Consider the following 25746-nt stretch of genomic DNA (forward strand, 5'->3'; position numbering starts at 1 on the left):
AGGAATCCAACCGCATGAATACAAAATGATGCTTGTTCGTGAGTGGAAGAATCACTTGTTTCATCAACCATAATAAAAAAATGTTCAGTTTTCTTGACAAGCTAATACCTTTGTCAACACAGACATTTCTAGTAGATCAATGATCTCATCTTTAATATCATGGGACATCCACTTATATCCCGAACATCCTAACCAATCTTTAAACTCAGGTATGTCATTCTTTCGGAGTTCCAACAACTGAAAAAAATTGAGGTTTCATCTTTGTGCCCTCTAATTGCTAGTCCTTGCTAACAGAAATTGCGCGGTAGTAAAAATTGCCTCAAGAGCTAAACGGCCTTTCTTCATATCACTAACTGTTTATTCAATTGGGAGGCCACACTTCGGTTAGTGATAGAAGTTAGTTTCAGAATACCTTCATGCGTAAACATTTTTCATGGAGACGGAATTTTTCCAAAGCCTTTTTCCAGTTATAAAACCCTACAGAAGTGCATCTTTTTTGAAAATATTGGAAGATTTTTAGCATCTGCCTCTTTGCAGGTTATGCAAAAAGATTTCAGAAATGATCTTCCCTTGCCAGATTGTCCAGGTTTCAGCTATGAACGGTTCTCGCCTGAAGACAACGAAGCAATTAACGACAATTGTTGGAGGTTGACTTACAGTATCAACTTCCAAGCACACCTTTTTGGTAACAAATTTATCCATTGCAAACATAATTCCCAATACACTAAGAGACTAAAGTAAATGAATAAAATATAGTCATAAAATAGTGCAGTAAACACTAAAGTCTAATCACTAAACACGTCTGCTGCATGCACTGAACGAAACTATCCACACTGAATGACTGCGACAGCAGTGTCGGCTTTATATAGCCGCGGCGTCATAATGTCTTAAATGCCTAGGCGACGTGAGGCATAGGGTTTCAGGTGCTTCTGCTCCAGTCCTTTTGGTGTCGCCACGGCCGCAGCACTGGCTCGCCGGAACCAGACTTTACCCAAAAGTGCATGCACCAGGACAAATTCTAAGTGTGCCCACTTCACTGTAAGTGAATTATGATTCACACCACTCTTCCAGTTAACCTGCTTTCTACCACAATAATTTGCTTTATCTCATTGCTGAATGTATTTTAAAAGGTAACTATTGTCAAACAAGGAAAATAAATTCCAACATAATTTTGTGATTTTACAAAGCATAACATAACTTATAATTTTCTTAAATGATGTGGGGGGGGGGGGGTGTTTCAGGTCCCATGGAGTCTGCATCTGAATCTTCCAGGCCAAGTGACTGAAGACAGACCCTTTCCAGGACAGTCACCACATTCTTGGAACAAACAAGTGTCTCACTTTACATCACAGATTACTAATGACTTCACATGCCCAACCAACGTCTCATGTTTCACATGCTCCAGTAAGTTCTTCAAAATTAGCGTACAAAGTTCAATATTCACACAGTACACACAGACAGACATCTCTAGGTGGGTGCGGAACAGCTCACTTAGGTTGTTGTGCATAAAATTTTGTTCTTCCAATATCTGAAGTTGTATAGTTGCTCTTATAAACTGGGAAAGTTTCTTTAATACTGCAAGTCATGTACCTCTTCACTTACATCTACATCTACATCCATACTCCGCAAGCCACCTGACAGTGTGTGGCAGAGGGTACCTTGAGTACCTCTATCAGTTTTCCCTTCTATTCCAGTCTCTTATTGTTCGTGGAAAGAAGGATTGTTGGTATGCCTCTGTGTGGGCTCTAATCTCTCTGATTTTATCCTCATGGTCTCTTGACGAGATATATGCAGGAGGGAGCAATATACTGCTTGACTGTTCGGTGAAGGTATGTTCTCAAAACTTCAACAAAAGCCCATACCGAGGTACTGAACGCCTCTCCTGCAGAGTCTTCCACTGCAGTTTATCTATCATCTCTTTAACACTTTCGCAATTACTAAATGATCCTGTAACTAAGCACATTGCTCTCTGTTGGATCCCCTCTCTCCCTCTTCTATCAACCATATCTGGTACGGATCCCACACTGCTGAGCAGTATTCAAGCAGTGGGCGAACAAACGTACTGTAACTAACTTCCTTTGTTTTCGGATTGCATTTCCTTAGGATTCTTCCAGTGAATCTCAGTCTGGCGATTAACTTTATATGATCATTCCATTTTAAATCACCCCTAATGCGTACTCCCAGATAATTTATGGAATTAACTGCTTCCAGTTGCTGACCTGCTATATTGTAGCTAAATGATAAGGGATCTATTTTTCCATGTATTCACAGCACATTACACTTGTCTACATTGAGATTCAATTGCCATTCTCTGCACCATGCGTCAATTCGCTGCAGATCCTCTTACATTTCAGCACAATTTTCCATTGTTACAACCTCTCGATATACCACAGCATCATCTGCAGAAAGCCTCTGAACTTCCGATATCATCCACAAGGTCATTTATGTATATTGTGAATAGCAACGGTCCTGCGACACTCCCCTGTGGCACACCTGAAATCACTCTTACTTCGGAAGACTCTTCTCCATTTAGAATGACATGTTGCCTTCTGTTATCTAGGAACTCTTCAATTCAATCACACAATTGGTCTGATAGTCCATATGCTTTTACTTTGTTCATTAAACGACTGTGGGGAACTGTATCTAACACCTTGCGGAAGTCAAGAAATATGGCATCCACCTGCAAACCCGTGTCTATGGCCCTCTGAGTATCGTGGAAGAACAGCGCGAGCTGGATTTTACATGATCGTCTTTTTCGAAACCCATGCTGATTCTTACAGAGTAGATTTCTAGCCTCCAGAAATATTATACTCAAACGTAGGTGTTCCAAAATTCTACAACTGATCAACGTTAGAGATATAGGTCTATATTTCTGCACATCTGTTCGACGTCCCTTCTTGAAAACAGGAATGACCTGTGCCCTTTTCCAATCCTTTGGAACACTACGCTCTTCTAGAGACCTACAGTACACTGCTGCAAGAAGGAGGCAAGTTCCTTCACGTACTCTATAAAATCGAACTGGTATCCCATGAGGTCCAGTGGCCTTTCCTCTTTCGAGCAATTTTAATTGTTTCTCTATCCCTCTGTCGTCTATTTCGATATCTACCATTTTGTCATCTATGCGACAATCTAGAGAAGGAACTACAGTGCAGTCTTCCTCTGTGAAACACCTTTGGAAAAAAGACATTTAGTATTTCGGCCTTTAGTCTGTCATCCTCTGCTTCAGTACTGTTTAGGTCACAGTGTGTCTGGACATTTTGTTTTGATCCACCTACCGCTTTGACATAACACCAAAACTTCTTAGGATTTTCTGCCAAGTCAGTACATAGAACTTTACTTTTGAATTCATTGAATGCCTCTCTATAGCCCTCCTCACACTACATTTCACTTCGCATAATGTTTGTCTGCAAGGCTTAGGCTATGTTTATGTTTGCTGTGAAGTTCCCTTTGCTTCCGTAGCAGTTTTCTAATTTGTTGAACCATGCTGGCTCTTTTCCATATCTTATGATCTGGCTTGGCACATACTCATCTAACGCATATTGTACGATGGTTTTGAACTTTGTCCACTGATCCTCAGCACTATCTGTACGCGAGACAAAACTTGTGTGTTGAGCTGTCAGGTACTCTGAAATCTGCTTTCTGCCACTTTTGCTAACCAGAAAAATCTTCCTACCTTTTTTAATATTTCTATTTACAGCTGAAATCATCGATGCAGTAACTGCTTTATGGTCATCGATACCCTGTTCTGCCTTAACTGTTTCAAATAGCTCAGGTCTGTCAGCAGAAGGTGTAATATGTTATCGCCAGGAGTTGGTTCTCTGTCTAACTGTTCAAAGTAGTTTTCAGATAAAGCACTTAAAAAAATTTCACTGGATTCTTTGTCCCTGCCACCCGTTATGAATGTTTGAGTCTCCCAGTCTATATCCGGCAAATTAAAATCTCCACCCAGAACTATAACATGGTGGGGAAATCTACTCAAAATATTTTCCAAATTATCCTTCAGGTGCTCAGCCACAACAGCTGCTGATCCATGGGGGCCAATAGAGACATCCAAATTATTTCACATTTAGGATCACACTTTTTTGACCTTCAACTGTAACAGTGTATTTCTTGGCACTCTGGTGAGAACAGCCCCATTAATCTTCCAGATTAAATGACAGCACTATTTGAACTGAGCTGCTTCTACAGGACAACCATAATAGGGGTCTGGTCTTCCAAAGACCTCACATTTCTTGATTTGTCTACCATTTTTTCTTTGAAAATTTCTGTGGAATAATAGTGAAATACACCTTTTCACTGTAGGATGCTCAATATTCAACAGCTGAACTGATTAGTGAAAAATTCCTGGCAAGAGGTGCAAGAGTTCTTCAGTTTTTACTTCTGAAGATGGAATTTCTACTTTGAAGAGTGTGGGCAGTTCTGCTGTAGTGTATTCATCCATAGCTTTAGGAACAACTACTTCATTGACTAGTTTCTTAACAGGACTAACACACCTACCTCTGTAGTTGACTGATTCAGAGTAATTCGTCCTCTACTGATGCAAAATCTGCACCATGGGAGGCTTCACCTTGTTCAGATACTATCGTCGTTGTTATTCTGTCAAAACATTACTAAAACAAAAAGTCGTCATTGGAAACATCTTCACTTTGAAACAGAGTCAAATGAGTATACTAACTCCCAACCTGAATAAAGTGTTTTTGTTTGTCTTATATATCACCGTTTTATGGATACGCAAATAGTCAGCACACTTCACTCTCCTGTGGCCCTAGCCACAAGACATTTCAAACAGTCCTTTTCACAAAACACACTGCAACTGTGTCAACTGGCAAATCTTTTATGAAAACACAGCACTCACTGGATGGTCTCAGATTTCTTAGTGGCCTCTTCAGTAAGCAAATTAGCACATAACTACAAGACAGAAACCTGCAATTAACAACCACGACAAGAAACTATAACGAAGTAAGAAATATCTGTAACAAAGTGATAAGAACTAACTGCAACAAAGACTAGAAATACACATTGTAACATAGAAATTAGTAAGAAACAACTTCAGTGAAGACATATGACTTGAAAGTTTAATGTTTTTAGACAAAAACTTGTTCAACCTAAAAGTGGAGGCTCTCCTTTTCAGACAATGTAGAACTATATGGTACTAACAAAAAATCCAAATTTTATGGATTGGCATTTTTGAAAAAAAAATCAAGTTGTGAACACTATAGTAAAAGAATTGACAGATTAGCCCAAATGGAGAATTTCATTGTAATCATAAAACAATTATCTTTTAAATAAAAAACCCAACAAAATATCTAGAACTGTTCCAGCCACAGAATTTTAAAATTTTTCCAAAATTCACATCTTCAAAATGGTATGTGCAGTGTCATATTTGGAGGGCTGTATCTTGGAGCAGAATTTTTTTGGAGAAAGCTTAAAAAATGCACGTTTCTTACTAGTGAATTTTAACATATGCTTAATTCAGTAACATCAGAGACTATGAAGGTAAACTGCATGCCTGAACTGATATGGATTATCCCATACAGTATAGTGACTGTCTTGTTGCTGGTGCACTTTACATAAAAACACAATCTCTGGTATTTCTGCCAGATTTCAAGACCGCTTTGTTTTGGAAATTGTCAAAAGCATCTCACATTTAAGTTCATGCTCAACTTCAGACTACTGTAAAATATTGCCGATCTGAGATTTTGCTTTCTTTTAAATTTGATACACTTTTTGTTGCTTCTGTAACAGTTTTCTGACCTGTTTTGAGTACCATGGATGATCACAGTTCTGTTATCAATTTTGTGTATCTATTCCTCCACTGTGTATGCATTCCACCACTGCCATTGATACCATTTCTTTGAATTTAAGCTACAACTGCCCTACTCTTACATAGATGGTTTCGGATTAGATAAATTGTGTGTATTTGTGGGTTGGGTGTTACAGCATTCAGTCTCACTATAATGACCTTGTGGTCACTAATCCCTGTTCCATCATGATGCTCACCTTTGCTTAAGATTATTTGTTGCAGAGAGGTCAAGTTTTTGCAGCCATTTACACTGAGTTGTTTCCTGAGCTAATTGCTCAAAATAATCCTCAGAGGAATCATTCAGTACAATTTCAGATGATGCTTTATGCCTATCACTGTCTCTACAAACATCATTACCAACATAGAGGGCAGTTGAGTGTGGTACCTATTTGAAACTTAACAAGATTTCTTTGAATTTTTTAGCAATTGTATCATAGAGCATGAGTAAAAGGAACCCATTATTTACTTAGTACAGTTGTTAAATTACTTGCTACCCATAATAACTTACAGGAACTATCTACTTCAATTTTATTACAAGAAACACACAGTACGAAAGTTCCAGTAGAGTGTTAATAACTTAGCAGTAATGGAGACCATTCATCGAACAGCAGCAGCATTTAGTCATCAACAGGTAAACAAGGAGACGAGTGCACAGGCACAGATAACCATTTTGGCACATGGACTAGGTGGGATGGATAGAGGTGGTGAGAGGCAGGAAGAGGAGTTGGGGCTGGTAGCTAGTGCCTCAGATGCAGGAAGCCAGTTTTCTGGCTACTAATGCTGGAGCAAAGGGTGTCAAGTGTACAGGCTAGGCATGTCATGCACGACTGCCAGAGTCAGAGGGGAGTTGGGTGGTTGGACTAAATAAAGGAGGGGGGAAGGAACAAAACTACAAGGTCATCAGTCCCTTGCTCTGAACAAGACAATGCCACAATTGCTTCCTATGAGCCTTATTGGAAGGACGGTTTGTGGAAGTATTGGTCGATGGCTGGGAGTTCGAGGTACATAGGTGGTCTGCACGAGACTGTTCCTTCTTGAAGGCCCGTGCATCTGACTTCTGGGTCTTCGTCTTGGCAGAAGCTGATAGAGGTGCTTGTGTCTGAGGAGTGACGAGAGGAAGAGGAGACGTCGACCGGGCGATCTTAGCACTGGCCGAACGGACAACCGAAGTGCTGAAGGTCAGATCGCATGTCTGAATCGCCACCTCGCTGGTAGTCCGAGGAGAGGCAAGGACATTACTGTATTTCCCCACTGGGAGCAGTGTGGGCTTTCTACTAGCAAATAGCTTGCGAGCAGCCAAGGTTGACACTTTCTCTTTGACCCGAATTTTTTGGATACAGCATTCTTCCTTGTAGATGGGACAGTCACAGGAGGACGTTGCATGGTAACCCTGACAGTTCACATAACGAGGAGACGGAGGTGGACAGTCACCCTCATGGGCATCCCTGCCACAAGTGACACATTTAGCCGCGTTGGAACAACACTAGCGAGTGTGATTAAAGCGCTGACACTGGTAGCAGCGCATAGGTGTCGGGACATAGGGGCAAACAGAAATTTACCTTGTAGCCCACTTTGATGCACGACGGCAGATGAACACTATCAAAGGTCAAGAAAAGTGTACGGATCGGTACAAGGTCATTGTCTATCTTTTTCATGACCCTATGGACAGCTGTCACGCCCTGCTCAGTGAGGAAAGACAATCTGAAGGCAAGGAGAAGGAAGGCAAGGAGAAAGAAGGCAAGGAGAAAGAAGGCAAGGAGAAAGAAGGCAAGGAGAAGGAAGGCAAGGAGAAGGAAGGCAAGGAGAAAGAAGGCAAGGAGAAAGAAGGCAAGGAGAAAGAAGGCAAGGAGAAAGAAGGCAAGGAGAAAGAAGGCAAGGAGAAAGAAGGCAAGGAGAAAGAAGGCAAGGAGAAAGAAGGCAAGGAGAAAGAAGGCAAGGAGAAAGAAGGCAAGGAGAAAGAAGGCAAGGAGAAAGAAGGCAAGGAGAAAGAAGGCAAGGAGAAAGAAGGCAAGGAGAAAGAAGGCAAGGAGAAAGAAGGCAAGGAGAAAGAAGGCAAGGAGAAAGAAGGCAAGGAGAAAGAAGGCAAGGAGAAAGAAGGCAAGGAGAAAGAAGGCAAGGAGAAAGAAGGCAAGGAGAAAGAAGGCAAGGAGAAAGAAGGCAAGGAGAAAGAAGGCAAGGAGAAAGAAGGCAAGGAGAAAGAAGGCAAGGAGAAAGAAGGCAAGGAGAAAGAAGGCAAGGAGAAAGAAGGCAAGGAGAAAGAAGGCAAGGAGAAAGAAGGCAAGGAGAAAGAAGGCAAGGAGAAAGAAGGCAAGGAGAAAGAAGGCAAGGAGAAAGAAGGCAAGGAGAAAGAAGGCAAGGAGAAAGAAGGCAAGGAGAAAGAAGGCAAGGAGAAAGAAGGCAAGGAGAAAGAAGGCAAGGAGAAAGAAGGCAAGGAGAAAGAAGGCAAGGAGAAAGAAGGCAAGGAGAAAGAAGGCAAGGAGAAAGAAGGCAAGGAGAAAGAAGGCAAGGAGAAAGAAGGCAAGGAGAAAGAAGGCAAGGAGAAAGAAGGCAAGGAGAAAGAAGGCAAGGAGAAAGAAGGCAAGGAGAAAGAAGGCAAGGAGAAAGAAGGCAAGGAGAAAGAAGGCAAGGAGAAAGAAGGCAAGGAGAAAGAAGGCAAGGAGAAAGAAGGCAAGGAGAAAGAAGGCAAGGAGAAAGAAGGCAAGGAGAAAGAAGGCAAGGAGAAAGAAGGCAAGGAGAAAGAAGGCAAGGAGAAAGAAGGCAAGGAGAAAGAAGGCAAGGAGAAAGAAGGCAAGGAGAAAGAAGGCAAGGAGAAAGAAGGCAAGGAGAAAGAAGGCAAGGAGAAAGAAGGCAAGGAGAAAGAAGGCAAGGAGAAAGAAGGCAAGGAGAAAGAAGGCAAGGAGAAAGAAGGCAAGGAGAAAGAAGGCAAGGAGAAAGAAGGCAAGGAGAAAGAAGGCAAGGAGAAAGAAGGCAAGGAGAAAGAAGGCAAGGAGAAAGAAGGCAAGGAGAAAGAAGGCAAGGAGAAAGAAGGCAAGGAGAAAGAAGGCAAGGAGAAAGAAGGCAAGGAGAAAGAAGGCAAGGAGAAAGAAGGCAAGGAGAAAGAAGGCAAGGAGAAAGAAGGCAAGGAGAAAGAAGGCAAGGAGAAAGAAGGCAAGGAGAAAGAAGGCAAGGAGAAAGAAGGCAAGGAGAAAGAAGGCAAGGAGAAAGAAGGCAAGGAGAAAGAAGGCAAGGAGAAAGAAGGCAAGGAGAAAGAAGGCAAGGAGAAAGAAGGCAAGGAGAAAGAAGGCAAGGAGAAAGAAGGCAAGGAGAAAGAAGGCAAGGAGAAAGAAGGCAAGGAGAAAGAAGGCAAGGAGAAAGAAGGCAAGGAGAAAGAAGGCAAGGAGAAAGAAGGCAAGGAGAAAGAAGGCAAGGAGAAAGAAGGCAAGGAGAAAGAAGGCAAGGAGAAAGAAGGCAAGGAGAAAGAAGGCAAGGAGAAAGAAGGCAAGGAGAAAGAAGGCAAGGAGAAAGAAGGCAAGGAGAAAGAAGGCAAGGAGAAAGAAGGCAAGGAGAAAGAAGGCAAGGAGAAAGAAGGCAAGGAGAAAGAAGGCAAGGAGAAAGAAGGCAAGGAGAAAGAAGGCAAGGAGAAAGAAGGCAAGGAGAAAGAAGGCAAGGAGAAAGAAGGCAAGGAGAAAGAAGGCAAGGAGAAAGAAGGCAAGGAGAAAGAAGGCAAGGAGAAAGAAGGCAAGGAGAAAGAAGGCAAGGAGAAAGAGTAAAAAAGTCAGTGAGATGGAGAACAAAGAAAGGAACCAACCAAAGGAAGGAAGAAACCAGAAGAAGTGAACAAACCAAAATGACCACAAATATAGGTCATGGAACTGTCCGTCTCTGGACGCAGGCGCTAACTACCCCCCTTGAGGGGGAGGGACTCCTTTTAGTCGCCTCTTAGGACAGGCAGGAATACCTCGGGCCTATTCTAACCCCCGGACCCGGAAGGGGGTGAGTAGGCCTCTGACACCCCACTCGTAAAATGTGGCAAGGATACAATATTGTCAGGTCCTGTCATACGCTTTTCGTAAATAAAAAAGGTGGCAACAAGGTGTTGAAATCTGGAAAAGGCTGTGCAGATGGAATACTCAAGGGACAGATTATCAGTGGTACAGTGACCCTGGCAGAAGCCACCCTAGCATGGAGCCAGTAGGCCAAGTGACTCCAGAACCGAACCCAACCCAACCACTAACACACCATAGGTTCCATCAGCTTACAAAGAACATTGGTGAGGCTGATGGGCCGATAGCTATCCACATCAAGTTGTTTTTTTAGCGGGTTTGAGCACTGGAATGTCTCCCGCCATTGTGATGGAAAGACACCATCATCAGATACGGTTGAAGATGACTAGGAGGGGTCACTTGTAGTCAGATGAGAGATTTTTAATCATCTGACTGGATCTAATGTGGCCCAGGAGCTGTGCCAGGGCACTGAGCAGCTCCCACTCTGTAAATGGGGTGTTCTAGCATTCACTGTGGTGTGCAGTGAACGAAATCACTTTCACTTCCAGGTGCTGTTTGAGAGTGTAAAGGGCTGGGGGTTAATTCCCCAATGCAGAGGCTTGGGCAAAGTGCTCGGGCAATCCCATTTTCATCGATAGATAACACACCATTTATGTTAACACCGGGACCCAGCCAGGAATGCAAATCAACAGATCAATGGCCAAATATGTGGGGGTGGGGTTGGGAGGGGGGCATCTGTATTTAAGAGGCAGAGGTCAAGGTCGAATTGTGACAGTAAAATTTCGACATCTTTGCCTTGGCCAGTTAGCACAGTGCCACCTCACAAGGGGTTATGAGCGTTAAAATCTCCCAAAAGTAGGAAAGGTTTAGGGAGTTGATCAATTAGTGCAGAAAATTTATTCAGGGTGACACTTGTTGGGGGTCTGATACCCGAAAACACGTTTGATCTTTGCCCAGATTTGGGAATGTGACACGGCACCCAATGGTCGAGACTTCTCTTTCCCAACACTCCTGCTTCCATTGTTTGATAAGATGGTGAATGCAGGCACGGAGCCGTTTAAAGGTTATGAGGTGCTCCAGGGAAGGCTGCCACTGTAGAGCTCGCAGAAACTTCTTAATTGCTTCATCAACTTCCGGCGACCACCAAGGGACTGCCTTTCACCACGGGCATCACGTTTTCTGCCACAGAAACGACAGTTGCAGTCACCTGCTCAAGCATCACATCGATGTTACCATGTAGGGAAGATTCAACTGTGACAGCAGAGGTGCATGTTACCCAGTATGATTTGTTTCAAGCCCATCTGGGCAGGTGTCCGTGGGCCTGACACCGGGTCAGCGATAGGAAGATGGGGAAGTGGTCACTACCACACAGATCATGTGCTCTCCAGCAGATAGATGGGAGAATGCCAGGAATGCAAACCAAGAAATCAATGGCTGAATATGTGGGGGGAGGTACCTGTATTTAAGAGGCAGAGGTCGAGTTGTGACAGTAAATTTTCGACATCTTTGCCTTGGCCAGTTAGCACATTGCCACCCCACAACAGATGAGCATAAAAGTCTAGGAAAGGTTTAGGGAGTTGATCAATCAGTGCAGCCAATGTATTCAGGGTGACTGCACCATTTGGAGGAAGATTTACGTTGCAGGCAGTTATTTTCAGGGTTGTCATTCTGACAGCCACAGCTTCAAGAGGAGTTTGAAGGGATACAGGTTCACTGCATACTGTGTTCAGGACACATGCAAACTCCACTCTACAATTTTAGTCGCTACGGTTCCTGTAATATCCTTTATAGCTGCAGAGGGCAGGGTTCCGCATTGCCAGAACCGGGTTTCATGGAGAGCAATGTAGAAAGCAGGTGTAAAGCTTAATAATTGCCATAACTGAGCCAGGCGTTAGAAAAAACCGCATGGAGGATGACTTCATTGTGAGGCTGGGAAGACACGGAACATTTAATGAAGCAGTTTACACCTCAGGGTCACTTGCCACCACCAATTTATTTCCTGAGCAGTGTGTATCCATGGCGTCTGAGGGTCCTGCGAGATCTAGGTCCTCAGCAGACACCTCATCCTCAGAAGCAAAGCTCGTAGGTAGCGATGGTGTGGGTGCCGCCCCAAGTCCCTTGGTCTTGGTCTTCTTTTTGGATTTCTCTCACTGCTCCAATTTCTCTCACTGCTTCTTGGGTTTCTCTGGCTGGGAGGGCTTGACTGATCCAGTCTCTGGGACTGATAATGATCGTGAAGCCCTACGACCAGATGTTTTTGTACTCTTCAGCCACTGGTGGGTGCTGTCTTTCCCACTAGCAGAAACCTGGGAAGGGAGTGACCCAAGGGATCCCTTCCTAGTGAGAGGTGCCAAAGAAGACTCACTTCTCCAGCTGAGAAGTGGGGACTGGCGTCCGTGATGGTTAGGGGGGCAGTGCTCCCGAGGTAGGTGGTGTGGGAGCAACAGGGAGGGAACTGCCCTCCACCATCAAAGGTGCAGGAATAGTATTCCGGCTCCGAGAGCATTCCGGAATTCGCGGAACAGATGGGGATACAACAGGTGCTCATAGCCACACGATGTAGACGCTCAAATTTCCTCTTAGCCTCAGTCTAGGTTAGTCAGCCGAGGCCCTTGTAATCCATTATTTTCCTTTCGTGCTGCAAAATCCTGCAGTCTGGTGAGCAAGGGGAATGATGCTCTCCACAGATGGGAGGCAAGGCACGTGGAGTATTGGGACATGGACATCCACAATCTCGACATGTGATGCTGGAAGTACAGTGGGAAGACATATGGCTAAACTTCCAGCACTTAAAGCACCGCATTGGGGGAGGTATATATGGCTTGACATCACAGTGGTAGACCATCACCTTTACTTTCTTGGGCAATGTGTCACCCCTAAACGCCAAGATGAAGGCACTGGTGGCAATCTGATTATCCCTCGGATCCTGATGGACGTGCCATACAAAATGAAACTCTTGGCACTAAATTGGCAACGCAGCTCATTGCCAGACTGCAAAAGAAGGTCCCTGTGGAATACAATACCCTGAACCATACTTAAGCTCTTACAGGGAGCAGTGGTATCAGAAACATCCCTCAACTTGCCACAAGCAAGTAACGCCCGTAACTGGGCAGAGGATGCTGTTTTTATTAAGACTGATAGAGAGAGCATTTTGGACAAGCCGCCCACCTCCCCAAACTTGTCCAAAAAACACAAAACCAGGCTTCATAGACATGAAATATTCCCCATCAACTCTTGTACGTACGAGGTACCAGGCCAATAAGCTTCACTGCCATCCTTAGCCTGGTGTTCCTCCCATGGTGTGGCCAGGGAGGGGAACAATTTGGGGGTCATTTCTTAGCACTGAAGTTGGACTTCACCCACTTGGAGACTGCTGAGATGACTACACTACATGGTGTGTCATCCACCCAGATGCCACCCACTCCAACCAGGGGTCACCCAGCATCAGCAAGGGCCATCTGGCAGGATGGCCATTGCTGGGAGTTGCGATGCCCCAGGGAGATGGGCATCTACTCCATGGCATACAAGGGGAGCTAACGGCACATGCATCGGCAGAGCAATCCCTGCCTTATCGGGGGCTAAAACCAACAGGGTACCTGGGGGCCCCACCACAATGGACTGGCTACCATGCTGGATATGAGGTGCTAAGTAGTCCAGGGTCATCGTCTGTGCAGAAAGAGAGACTGCATATTCCGTGGTGGAAAACACACCCAGGAAGGTGTCCTAGCCCGAGAGATGGAGAATGAATGGGACTGCAATGCGATGACAAGTAAGTGGGCTAACGATCTCAATGCACATCTCAATGCACAATGGACACGATCCACCATGTAAGGCACCCTTCCCCAATTGGCTCGCTCTTCGGGAAAATTTAGAAAGATGGAGGTCAAACCCGACAGGGGATCATCACATAAAAGCCGAAATGTGAGAGACTCCTTTTCTTCACCTCTTACGACAGGCAGGAATACCTCAGGCCTATGCTAACCCCTGGATCCACAGGGCGAGCACTGGTGGAGATAAAGTAGATTACAAACCAGTGTCTGGTCCATTTGATTCTTGGCAACTCCCGAACACCCTTCCCTCCCCTCTAAAAAAAAACAACAAAATTTGAGTGGCATTATGTATGGGCTCCTCATGGGCCAAGTAATCAATGGACTACCTCTCCCAAGCCAGCAATCTGGGAATTAATGATCCAAGAAAAAAATTGTCAAAGTGGCACAGTACACCACTTTGTTGGAAGATCACTTTACGAGGAAGTTGTGGCACAGTATGCAACTCACATGTCTATGTAAGATGCTGCATTAACTGTATTCTGTGTAAACATGGCTGGGCCTGTAACCCTCCACAGATTCAGTTTCATAGCATCACGTTCACACTATGTGGTTTGTGGTTCAGTTCCCTGTATGTAGCAACTGTGAATGCTTATCAAGCCAGAAGTGAGGAATGGAGCCTCAAAACTGAGGACTGCTACATTTTTATCCATTTTTGCCAGACTGGATTCTGCAAATGCTTTGTCGCAGCTTGTCCTCAGGATTTGATTTTATGATGAAGCTACAGTTTTTATGCTCACAGGCTCAACCTTTTGTGGATGACTATTGTCAAACAAATTAACTATAATTACCTAATTGCTTGTCAGACTGACTGACGAGGGCTACGCTGGAAGTGCGTAAGAAAAGAACTCTAGTCTCAAACTGTGGGCTTTGTGTTGTGGCTCAACATCAAAAGCAAACTCCCAGTTTCCCAAAGCCACTTGTCCCATTTCTTTATTGTTATGTAAGAGGGAACATCGTCAGTCATAGTCCATACTCACACTGAAAACAATGTTGTACCAGTGTGAAGGACAACACATCCATGAGAGAGAGCATACAGAAGATCATTTGCTGTGGAGACCTCATGGCCACTTGCATGTGTTTATATGAACACAGCAGTTACATACATATTCATATGGTAAGAACTGCAACAAGCTAACACAGGAAAAATTGAGTTACCATACTTTTAGAAGCCAACCGCCAACCACCAATAAATATCTCAATTATGTGTCAAGTTATTTCATTTTATATTATTGTGTGTTTAACCTGGACACCTAATTAATCACTTGTAACCTCACAAAGTGTGTTTCTGAACTTGGTTTAGTGTCTGGCTAAAATATGATTTAAACAGGTGTTAGGTAGTTCTATCACCCCTCACCCCCCTGCTATATGGCAAGGTGTATTTTCAATGTTTTGAACTGTGTTATACATTACTACTTTATTTTTCATATTTTTTTAGTCAATTAGCTGCACACTTGAGTAAAATGTCAGCTGTTGAGATATTTTGAACTTTCCATTGACCAAGAACGGAAATAAATTTTAAGAGGAAGAGCACTCTTGTGAAATTGAAATCTAGAAACACATTATTTGTAACATAATAAATTAGAAGTGTTAAAATATGTGTTGCCAGTATTATTTTGACTACCACAAATCATTCAATGCTATTATATTTTGAAGCATACTGGGTGAGGCCAGCTAAGCAGCCTAAAATTAAGGAAGAAAGTAGACTGCTGACTGTACACATTTCATTCAAAAATGCATTTTTATCTTAGCAATTTTCTTAACTGTGGAAAGGATGTTTAACACTCAATAACATGATAAGCAACTGCCTATTTGCTAAAACAATGTCCCTTCCGTGTATTATACTTTATTACTATCATTTCTTCTGTATTCATTTCTTTTCAGAGCAAAATGATCTCATATGGATCTACAGCAGTGTGTTCCAACCCACGTGCAGTCAAGTGCCCACAGACAAAGGTGGGCAAACAATTGATGCGCAGGCTATCAGAGAGCTGGGCCATAGCCTCAGCAGTGCACCCAACACCAAGGGCATGCAAATTACTTTCTTGTACAAAAGAAAAGGCGTGAATATGACATGGTCTTTTGAATTATTAGCATATGTATCTAATCCACATTTAATCACTAACCATGTCAGATCCTTACTAAAGAACTGTCTTCCTGCATATTAATTGTGACGACGACATTTAATCATAATAAATGTTAGTATATTACGTGTTAGTTTGCTTTCCCTACAGATTATGTTTCACGACTGCACCCATTAACCCTTTCACTACTACACACGTACTCTGGTTCTCGTGCTTAGCGTGGCTTTTTTGTGGCTATAATGCTTGCCAAATGCTGATATCTGTGCTCAGAGATGGCATTCTTCTACTAAAATTTTTTTTTAATCTAAGAAAATTTTTTATAAAAAAAAAATTATTTTTGCAAATCTTAAAGTACGATACCTTTGCTCGATAAAGAACTGAATTTCTTTCCGCTATTTATCAAAGTTATTGCACTACATCACATTAAGTATAACATTGCATGAAGTTTTGAGAAGAGTCTGCAGTGGTAAAAATGCATTGTGTAGATTGCACATGGTTGATTTTAGCTTTTAAATTGTATTATCTGAAAAGTTGGTAAGATATCAATATTTTGTTTAAAATTGAGGGAAGAATGATATTTTATTCTCTAGGTACCGATTTTTATAACTTACTAAAAGTTGCATGTGAAATATCCATTTCTGTTCCTGCAGATCAAGAATTTGTAGCATGCAAAGCAGCAAATATGTTGTGTGATAAACACACTAAACCTATTTTATTCACCGAGATGTAAGCAAACTTGTTGAGGGTGGGGTGGGGGGGTTTGGAAGTTCAGGATGCAGGCAGACAGGAGCACTGTAGGAAAGCTAAGCCGTGTATGTATACGTGTCCACAGCACCTGGGAAGCAGAGCAGTACGTGTACACACATCCACAGCAGCATAAGGGTTAACTTACATGTTGGTAACAAAGTTTCACTGCACATCAAAATAGTATGCTCATAACTGACGGCATGAAACGTTCACATTCAGGAACAATATTTGAGATGAGTCAAGAGAAAACTAATTGTGCATAAAAATAGTATCAAAAGAACACTTTAGTGACAACTGACTTATGAAAGAACTTTTATCAAATATGATTAGTTATTTAGACAGTAAACATCAAGTGAATAACCAAAGTTACAAGAAAGCCAATACCTTTCGGTGGCTGTGTTAGCTGGGAATCTGCAAAAAGTTCCTTTCGCTGAATTGGTAGTATTACAGTCTCTTTCAATTCTTGAATAACATCATCAAGTCCAGCGATGTCATCCCACGATACATTTATCTCTGTAGGATCAACTAGATGTGCAGCAATAACCATTTCATATTCTGTTAAGCTGAGTTTCTGGAAAAAACCAAATCATAATGACAAAGTAACTTCCACACACAAAAAGTTTTATAAAATAAGATTAATCAACAAAGATAGTTTGTTTTGGTGTGGGGGTGAGGAAGAGATGGAACTAGTATAAAGCTGGAGAGAAACAGTCATGTATAAACTAATGCAAGTGAAAACTGTCAGTATCTGACACTTTTATAGGAAATTAGTCACCTACATCAGAACCAAGGGCAACTGCAGATACTGACAATTTTTTCTGCATACTATTGCGAGATTTGTTTATTAGTGTATTCTGTTCACAACAATTTTGCTCCATAACAATTTTCATACTTTTACTGGTGCTTTAATTCACGGGTTTCAATAAAATAGTCTAAACTGCAACATTTAATCATGGAGTGGTTACACAGTCAGCAGCAGAAATTACTGAACAAACTTTCACTACATACCACAGAGAACATTCTACTGAAATTTACAAATGCTCTCTAAAAAGGTGTGTGTAACACCACACAGTGATGACAACAGAGGATACTGAATATTAACAAGAAATTTCTTTTCACTGCATTCTCACAGGTACTATAACAGCAATGTTTAGTTTGAAATTAAAGGAAGTTTCCTGTAGTTAAACAATATGTCTAAAAAAGACCATTTAAATTCTGAAAATTGCTGCAACCTGACTGAACTAAGTTATATCCATTATGCCTTTCTGCTTTAGAGTTGCAGTGCAGTGGGGAAACCCTTGAAAGTCTTAAAACAGTACTGCACAATGGATATTAATTTGGCCAGTCCATTTTCATACTTTTGGCGCAGTGAGGAACTAAGGAGCCTATTTCCTTACATCATTTTATTATTCGTGCAGTTAAAATGGCAAAATCCAAATGGATACACCTTAGTTACAGAGAAGAACATAAACTTGGAAAGGTGAGATCAGAGGAAAAAGCCCAAAGGAACGCAATTCCACTAGGCCTTGGTTCCGTCACATGCAATGCTTAAATTATATGTTAATTCCACGAGCTATTCACAGTTCATTGTTAGCAGAAATGAAACCAGTGAGCCTCAAGAATTTTCACCTTCCAATCTCTCTCGACCACAAGACAATGGGAAGTCAGTCTGAGATGTGACTAGACTTTCCCCAAGTACTTACGGATCAAATTATTCTCAGGTCTTCAGTCAAATCAAACTGCTGTCTGCACAGCATTTCCACAATCCACCTGGTCATCAGGTGAGGAAAGCTAAGCTGCTCTTGGCAATAACCAAGTCAAACTATGAATGATGGAATCTTTATGTGCAGTGAAATATGAAAGCACATGCGTGGAGGCAATCTACAAGCAGTCAAATGTTGCTGCTGGCCCTTGTGCAAGAGAAACTGCAGCACCTCTAGTGATGACAAAAAAACAATATACTGTTAAAAATTAATACTCACAGCCAGCTGATTCACATGCCCTTGTTCCTTCGTATCCGATGAAACACGATTCCAAGTTTTATTCAGCAGGTATCCATTATCATTGTTAATGATATTACCTTTTAGTCTGTATTGAAATTCTTTTAAAGCACAATCCCAATAATGCAAGGAGTTTGCAATCACTTGTGTCCACTGTATAGCATCCGATATCCCTCTGCAAGACAGTGCTCAACTACTGAAGATTTGTCAGGTTGTAATAATCACATATGACGATGTTCAACACACCTGTCACTGACAGTACAAATGGTCTGGCCAATGTATGGTATATTTTATCACACTCTTAGTATTTTGTAAATGCCAGGCTTGATCAAACCTACGTTATCCTTAACAGAGCCAAGAAGTGTTTTAGTCTTAGCAGTCAGAAGGAACACACATCTGATATCATGTTTCTTCAAAACCCTATCAATCATGACATTTTCCGCATATGGAACGAAAGCCACAGAACTAAAGTCTTCAGCTGGTTTATGTAGTGTTCCAAACTCAAATGCACGTTATTTCCATACCTACTTTTTTATTAATTAAAATCAACGACAAAGCTCTGCCATCATGTACTGACATCCATTTATTTTTTATTCAATGACAAATAATATGAACAGACTGAAGGTGGTTTTATAGCAAGTACATTATCTGCCAGTCACTAATCTTTCTATGGAGGACTGAGGATATGGCCCTCAAAACATACTTTTGAAAGCTTACTTGTGATATGTTTGCTTTGCCACGTGAAGACTTTGTACTGATTATTGAACCATTTTAACTGTCTTCATCATAATGTAAAATCCATAATGGAGATTGAAAAGGAGGGGGAAGTTATCCTTTTTGATGTCAATGTGAAAATGAAACAAACAGAAAATCTTTTTTTTGTGAAGCTGTAATCAGATAGCATTGAAACACTTCCATCTGCACCTGTGTTGTTCTTTGACCTTCAGCTGCTACAGAGTGAAGATTCCTTGCCACTGGGTACAAGCCCACCAAATGGAGGAAGACAGGAGGGAGGAACTACACAGATACAGTGTGACACATTGCAACCTTTAAACTGGTTTTAACTGCATGTAAATCCAACATCTATCGAGTCATTTTACCTCTCCTGCAGTGTTTGGGGCTACACTGAATCTCAACATTTTCCCTTCAATTAAAGTAGAATAATCAAAATGGAAGGATCCTACTACAGGCAAAGAATAACTGTCATCAAATGATCCAGTAAAACCTGCTTTGAAATGCTGTTCCTCCCTGCCGGTGTGCTACTCAATTTCCTGAAGTATACCATTCGTGAGAGCTAACACTGATCTTAAAGTGGACTTAGGGTCAATTGAAAGCATATATTTACACCTTGCAGAACTATACTTTCCCAGAACTACAAAAGTAAAAATATCAAACATAAGCATCTTGCATATGCAAGGCACAGAAACATCAATAAAAGTGATTACATTTTTTAACATATGCCATTTTCATCCCCAATTAGAACGGGATTATGTAGAAAGTAAACTATTACAGTCCACCACAGGGAGGCCATCTCAAATTACTTTATTCTTCTACTTCCAAACATGAAATGTACCTTCTAATAATTGTATGATACAGACAACAATTGTTTGTCTTTTACAACAAATAGTGTGGCTCGTTTTAAGACACAGCAAACGACTGTCCAGTACAACCTGATTGTTTTGTTTTACAGTGCAAAAACAACTAAGTTCATGCACCTCCACATCAGAACCTGAGAACATTAATACAAAAAGAGTTAAAAGCAACTACATATTAAGCCCACTTGAAGGATATGAGAGCTAAGAACAAGGACTTCCTCTCTGAGAGAAGTCCACAATACACCGAAGAGACAACAGAGGTCCTGAATTAAAGATTAAATGTCCTTCACTGTATTAATAATACAGATAAAAAGTAGAACACAGTCAACAGCCCACATGTCATTCGCTAAAACAATCAAGAACTCGGCAAATATACATTAGAAAGCAAGTTTTTTTAAAAAAAGGGCATTCTGCAAGGCAACAACCATCAAATGGTGTTGACAAAAAGAGCACAAAGTGGTGGTGGATTACCACTTAAATGGTAAAGGCTGAAACAAAAGTGCCCAATACGCAACCCAAAATGATCTCCACACGGTGAGAGGGCCGAGAGGAGATTGACCAAGCCACTGGGAGAGGTTTAATTCACCGGATTGGTTGGTTGGGTATGGGATTGAAGGGACCAGACTGCTAAGGTCATCGGTCCCTTGTTCCACGATAAAATCACACGAAATAAAAACTGTCAGTCGTTAAAAACGGAGAACTGAGACAAGGGACGACACAATACAAGAAAGACAGAAAGACCAGACAAACGGAACTAAAATCACACCGAGTGTGAAGGTGGTTGGCCGACCATGAAAATAAGGAAAAGCCAACCACCAAATGACATTAAAACCCACAGTTTAAAACCACAGGCCAAAGGCCCAAGTCAATACAGGAAATAAAAGGACAAACACTCAAATCATACGATAAAAACCCCCTGCCCGAATAAAACTCAACACGAGGTCCGCCATAGCAACGTCATCACATAAAAGGGCAGGGAGGGTAGCAGGCAGCGCAAACGTCTGCCTGAGTCCTGTTAAAAGCGGACAGTCCACCAAAATGTGGACCACCGTCAGAGCTGACCCGCAGCGACATAGCGGTGGGTCCTCCCGGCGCAACAAATGGCCGTGCGTCAGCCACGTGTGGCCAACGCGCAGCTGGCAGAGGACGACAGAGTCCTTCCGAGGCCCGCATGGGGGAGTGCCACACACTGGTCGTCTCCTTCACCGCCCGAAGTTTGTTGGGCGTGGGCAGGGTGCGCCACTCGTCACCCCAGGCACCAAGCACTTTCTGGCGCAAAAGCGACAGGAGATCACACTCCATAAGGCCGAGTTCCAGAGCCGGTGAACTCACTGCCTGTTTAGCCAGCGTGTCAACCCGCTCATTGACCAGGATGCCGACATGACCTGGGGTCCAAACAAAGACCACGGAGCGGCCGCAACGGGCAAGAGCATGGAGCGACTCGTGGATGGCCATCACCAGACGGGAACGAGGAAAGCACTGGTCAAGAGCTCGTAAACCACTCGGAGTCACTACAGATGACAAAGGACTCACCTGAGCGGGAGCGGATATACTCGAGGGCGCGATAGATGGCAACCAACTCGGCAGTGTATACACTGTTCCCGGGTGCCAGCGACCGTTGCTCACAATGATCCTCTAGAGTAAGAGCGTAACCAGTGCGACCAGAGACCATCGAACCGTCGGTATAGGCCACGGCAGATCCGGGAAACTCGGCAAGGAGAGAAACAAAGCGGCGGCGGAGGGCTGGAGGAGGGACCGAGTCTTTCGGACCCTGTGCCAAATCCAGCCGCATGCATGGTCGGCGCACACACCAAGGGGGCAGACGGAGATTGGCCTGGAAAACAGGCAGGAGAGGAAAGAACTCAATCCCACACAGTAGAGCCCGGATGCGAACCGCGATCGTACACCCTGACCGGGGCCGCCTGTCTGGAAGATGGACGATCGAGTGCGGGAACAGGAGACGGTAGTTGGGATGCCCTTGCAAGCTACAAACTTGGGCAGCATAAGCGGCCAGAAGACGGTCGCGCCGGATCCGCAATGGAGGAACACCAGCCTCCACAAGGAAGCTGTCAACAGGGCTTGTCCGAAATGCTCCTGTGGCGAGTCGGATAACGCAGTGATGGATGGGATCCAGCAATTGCAACGCTGATGGCGATGCCGAACCATAAGCCACACACCCATAATCAGGGACTGGATCAGCGCTTGATACAGCCAGAGAAGGGTGGACCGATCGGCACCCCATCCGGTGTGGCTAAGGCAACGGAGAGCGTTTAAATGCCGCCAGCATGTTTAAGCTGCCTAATATGAGGCAGCCAAGTCAACCGGGCATCAAATACCAGTCCCAAGAACCGATGCGTCTCTACCACAGCAAGAGGTTCACCGTCAAGGTAAAGGCGTGGCTCAGGGTGAACCGTGCGACGCCGGCAGAAATGCATAACGCAGGTCTTAGCGGCCGAAAACTGGAAGCCGTGCGCTACAGCCCATGACTGCACCTTGCGGATAGCGCCCTGCAGCTGGCGCTCAGCAACTGCAATGCCAGCGGAGCTGTAGTAGAGGCAGAAGTCGTCTGCATACAACGAAGTTGCAACGGACGATCCCACAGCCTCAGCGAGCCCATTGATTGCAATTAAAAACAGGGAGACACTGAGGACAGACCCCTGTGGGACCCCGTTCTCCTGGACCCGGGAGGAACTATGGGACGCAGCAACTTGCACGCGGAAGGAACGAGACGACAGGAAATTCTGAATAAAAATCGGGAGCGGGCCCCTAAGACCCCACCCATGAAGTGTGGCCAGGATGTGGTATCGCCAAGTCGAAGAAGACGGCAACCAGATGTTGGCGGCGTGCAAAGGCTGTACGGACGGCAGACTCTAGGGAGACCAGATTATCGACGGCAGAGCGGCCTTTACGGAACCCACCCTGAGACGGAGCCAGAAGGCCTCGAGACTCGAGGAGCCAACTCAACCTCCGGCTCACCATACGTTCTAGCAACTTGCAAAGAACGTTGGTGAGGCTTATGGGGCGGTAGCTGTCCACCTCCAGCGGGTTCTTGCCAGGTTTCAACACGGGGAGGACGATGCTTTCTCGCCATTGAGACGGGAACACACCCTCAACCCAGATGCGGTTGAAAACATCTAGGAGGCGTCGCTGGCAATTCACAGAGAGGTGTTTCAGCATCTGGCTGTGGATGCTGTCTGGCCCAGGAGCCGTATCAGGGCAAGCAGAGAGGGCACTCTGGAATTCCCAGTCGCTGAAAGGAGCATTGTACAACTCCGCGTGGCGCGTGCGAAAGGAAAGCCTCCAACTTTCCAACCGCTCTTTCCGGGAGCGGAAGGCCAATGGGTAATTCGTAGATGCGGAACACTGAGCAAAATGCGCTGCTAACCGGTCCGCAATCGTGTCTGAGTCAGTACACACCACTCCATTCAGCGAAAGCCCAGGGACAGAGACAGGCGGCCGATAGCAATGGAGTCCCCTAATCTTAGCCCAAACCTGCGATGCAGAGGTATGGACACCAATGGTGGAAACATACCGTTCCCAGCACTCCTGCTTCCGTTGGCGAATAAGGCGTCGGGCACGGGCACGGAGCTGTTTAAAAACGATGAGGTTCTCCAAGGACAGGTGCCGCTTATGGCGTTGAAGAGCCCGCCGGCGATCTCGGGCGCCCACCAAGGCACAGTCCTCCGCCGAGGGGACCCGGATGAACAGGGAATCGCAGATGCCGCCGCAGAAACGATGCCGGTGGTGACCGACTGAACCACCGCATCAATGGTGTCAGGGGAAGGAGATGCGATAGTGGCGAGAGAGGAGAACAAGCCCCAATCAGCCTCATTCAGAGCCCATCTGGAGGGGTGTTCAGAAGAGTGACGCTGTGGTAGCGATAAAAAGATGGGGAAATGGTCACTACCACATAAGTCGTCATGGACACTCCAGTGGATGGATGGTGAAAGTCCGGGGCTGCAGATAGAAAGGTCGATGGCCGAAAATGTGCCATGGACGACGCTGAGGCAGAGGCAGAGGTCAAGCTGCGAGAGAAGAGTCTCGACATCTCTACCCCGGCCAGTAATCGCGGCGCTACCCCACAGGGGGTTATGGGTGTTGAAGTCGCCCAGTAACACAAAAGGAGGAGGCAGTTGTGCTATCAATGCAGCCAACACATGACGCGAGACATCACCATCTGGCGGAAGATACAAACTGCAGACAGTAATAGGCTGAGGCGTCCACATCCTGACAGCGACAGCCTCTAAAGGTGTATGAAGAGGTACACATTCGCTGTAGACAGAGTTAAGGATGTAGACGCAGACTCCACCAGATACCCTCTCATAAGCTGCCCGGTTCTTGTAATAAACCCGATACCCACGTAAGGCAGGGGTCTGCATTGCCGGAAACCAAGTTTCCTGTAGGGCAATGCAGAGGAAAGGGTGACTGCTGATGAGTTGGCGAAGCTCAGCAAGGTGGTGGAAAAAAGCGCTGCAGTTCCACTGGAGTATTGCTTTGTCCATGTCCGAAAAAGGCGTGAAGGGGCCGAGGAGGCAGATCACGCCACTGGGTCACCTGCTGCCACCGATGGAGGACCAGTACAATCTGCTTCCATGGTGTCTGAGGGTCCGGCGAGATCCAGGTCTTCAGCGGACGCCCGGATCTCCACCTTATCCTCGGACGCAGAGCCTGTAGGGAGCAGTGGGGTGGATGCCACCGCGTGGTCCTTGGCCTTAGAGGTCTTCTTCTTCGTCTTGTCTCTCTGGTCCTTGGGTTTCATTGGCTGGTAGGGCTCCAGCGAGTCAGTCTTCGGGACGGAGGAGGAGCGGGAAGCCCTGCGACCAGCCGCTGGTCTGCTTTTCTTCCATTGGCTGACGTCACCCTTCCCAGAGGCGGAAACCTGGGAAGGAAGGGACCCAAGGGACCCTTTCTGTGCTATTCGAGCCGGGGAAGTTTGAGGCTTCCCCAGCTTAGAAGTGGGGACTGATGTCCCCGATGGTTGGGGGGGTTGCTGCTCCTGAGGCAGGTAGTGCAGGAGCAGCAGGGAGTGAAGTGCCCCCACCATCAAGGGGGCAGGTGTAGCATTCCGGCTCTGAGAGGTGGCAGTCTGAGGGAGAGCTAATGGGGCCATAACAGTAGTAGCCGCGGCGTAAGAGGCAGTCATTCGAACAGGATGGAGGCGTTCGAACTTCTGCCTGGCCTCAGTGTATGTCAGGCGGTCCAGGGTCTTATACTCCATGATCTTGCGCTCTTTCTGGAAGATCCTGCAGTCCGGCGAGCAAGGCGAGTGGTGCTCTCCGCAGTTTACACAGATGGGAGGCGGAGCACATGGAGTATCGGGATGTGATGGGCGTCCACAATCTCGACATGTGAGGCCGGAAGTACAGCGGGAAGACATATGCCCGAACTTCCAGCACTTAAAGCACCGCATCGGGGGAGGGATATATGGCTTGACATCACAACGATAGACCATCACCTTGACCTTCTCAGGTAAAGTATCACCCTCCAAGGCCAAGATGAAGGCACCGGTGGCAACCTGCTTATCCCTTGGACCACGATGTACGCGCCGGACGAAGTGAACACCTCGCCGCTCTAAATTGGCGCGAAGCTCGTCATATGACTGCAATAGAAGGTCCCGATGGAATATTATGCCCTGGACCATATTAAGACTCTTATTGGGCGTGATTTAAGCCCTCCACCTCCCCGAACTTGTCCTCTAAGTGCTCGA

General features: G+C 44.8%; 1 protein-coding gene across 4 annotated transcripts in view; it reads right to left on the reverse strand.

The window, feature by feature from the left end:
- Window positions 1-25746, reverse strand: part of LOC126336553 (outer mitochondrial transmembrane helix translocase) — a 67617-nt gene that overhangs the window by 34092 nt on the left and 7779 nt on the right. For all 4 annotated transcript variants that reach the window (XM_050000402.1, XM_050000403.1, XM_050000401.1 and 1 more), the window contains exon 3: window positions 16829-17015. In XM_050000402.1, the coding sequence (XP_049856359.1) occupies window positions 16829-17015 (187 nt within the window). The remainder of the gene's footprint in view (window positions 1-16828; window positions 17016-25746) is intronic.

This window comes from Schistocerca gregaria, chromosome 2, assembly GCF_023897955.1.
Source record: "Schistocerca gregaria isolate iqSchGreg1 chromosome 2, iqSchGreg1.2, whole genome shotgun sequence".
NCBI classification, from domain to species: domain Eukaryota; kingdom Metazoa; phylum Arthropoda; class Insecta; order Orthoptera; family Acrididae; genus Schistocerca; species Schistocerca gregaria.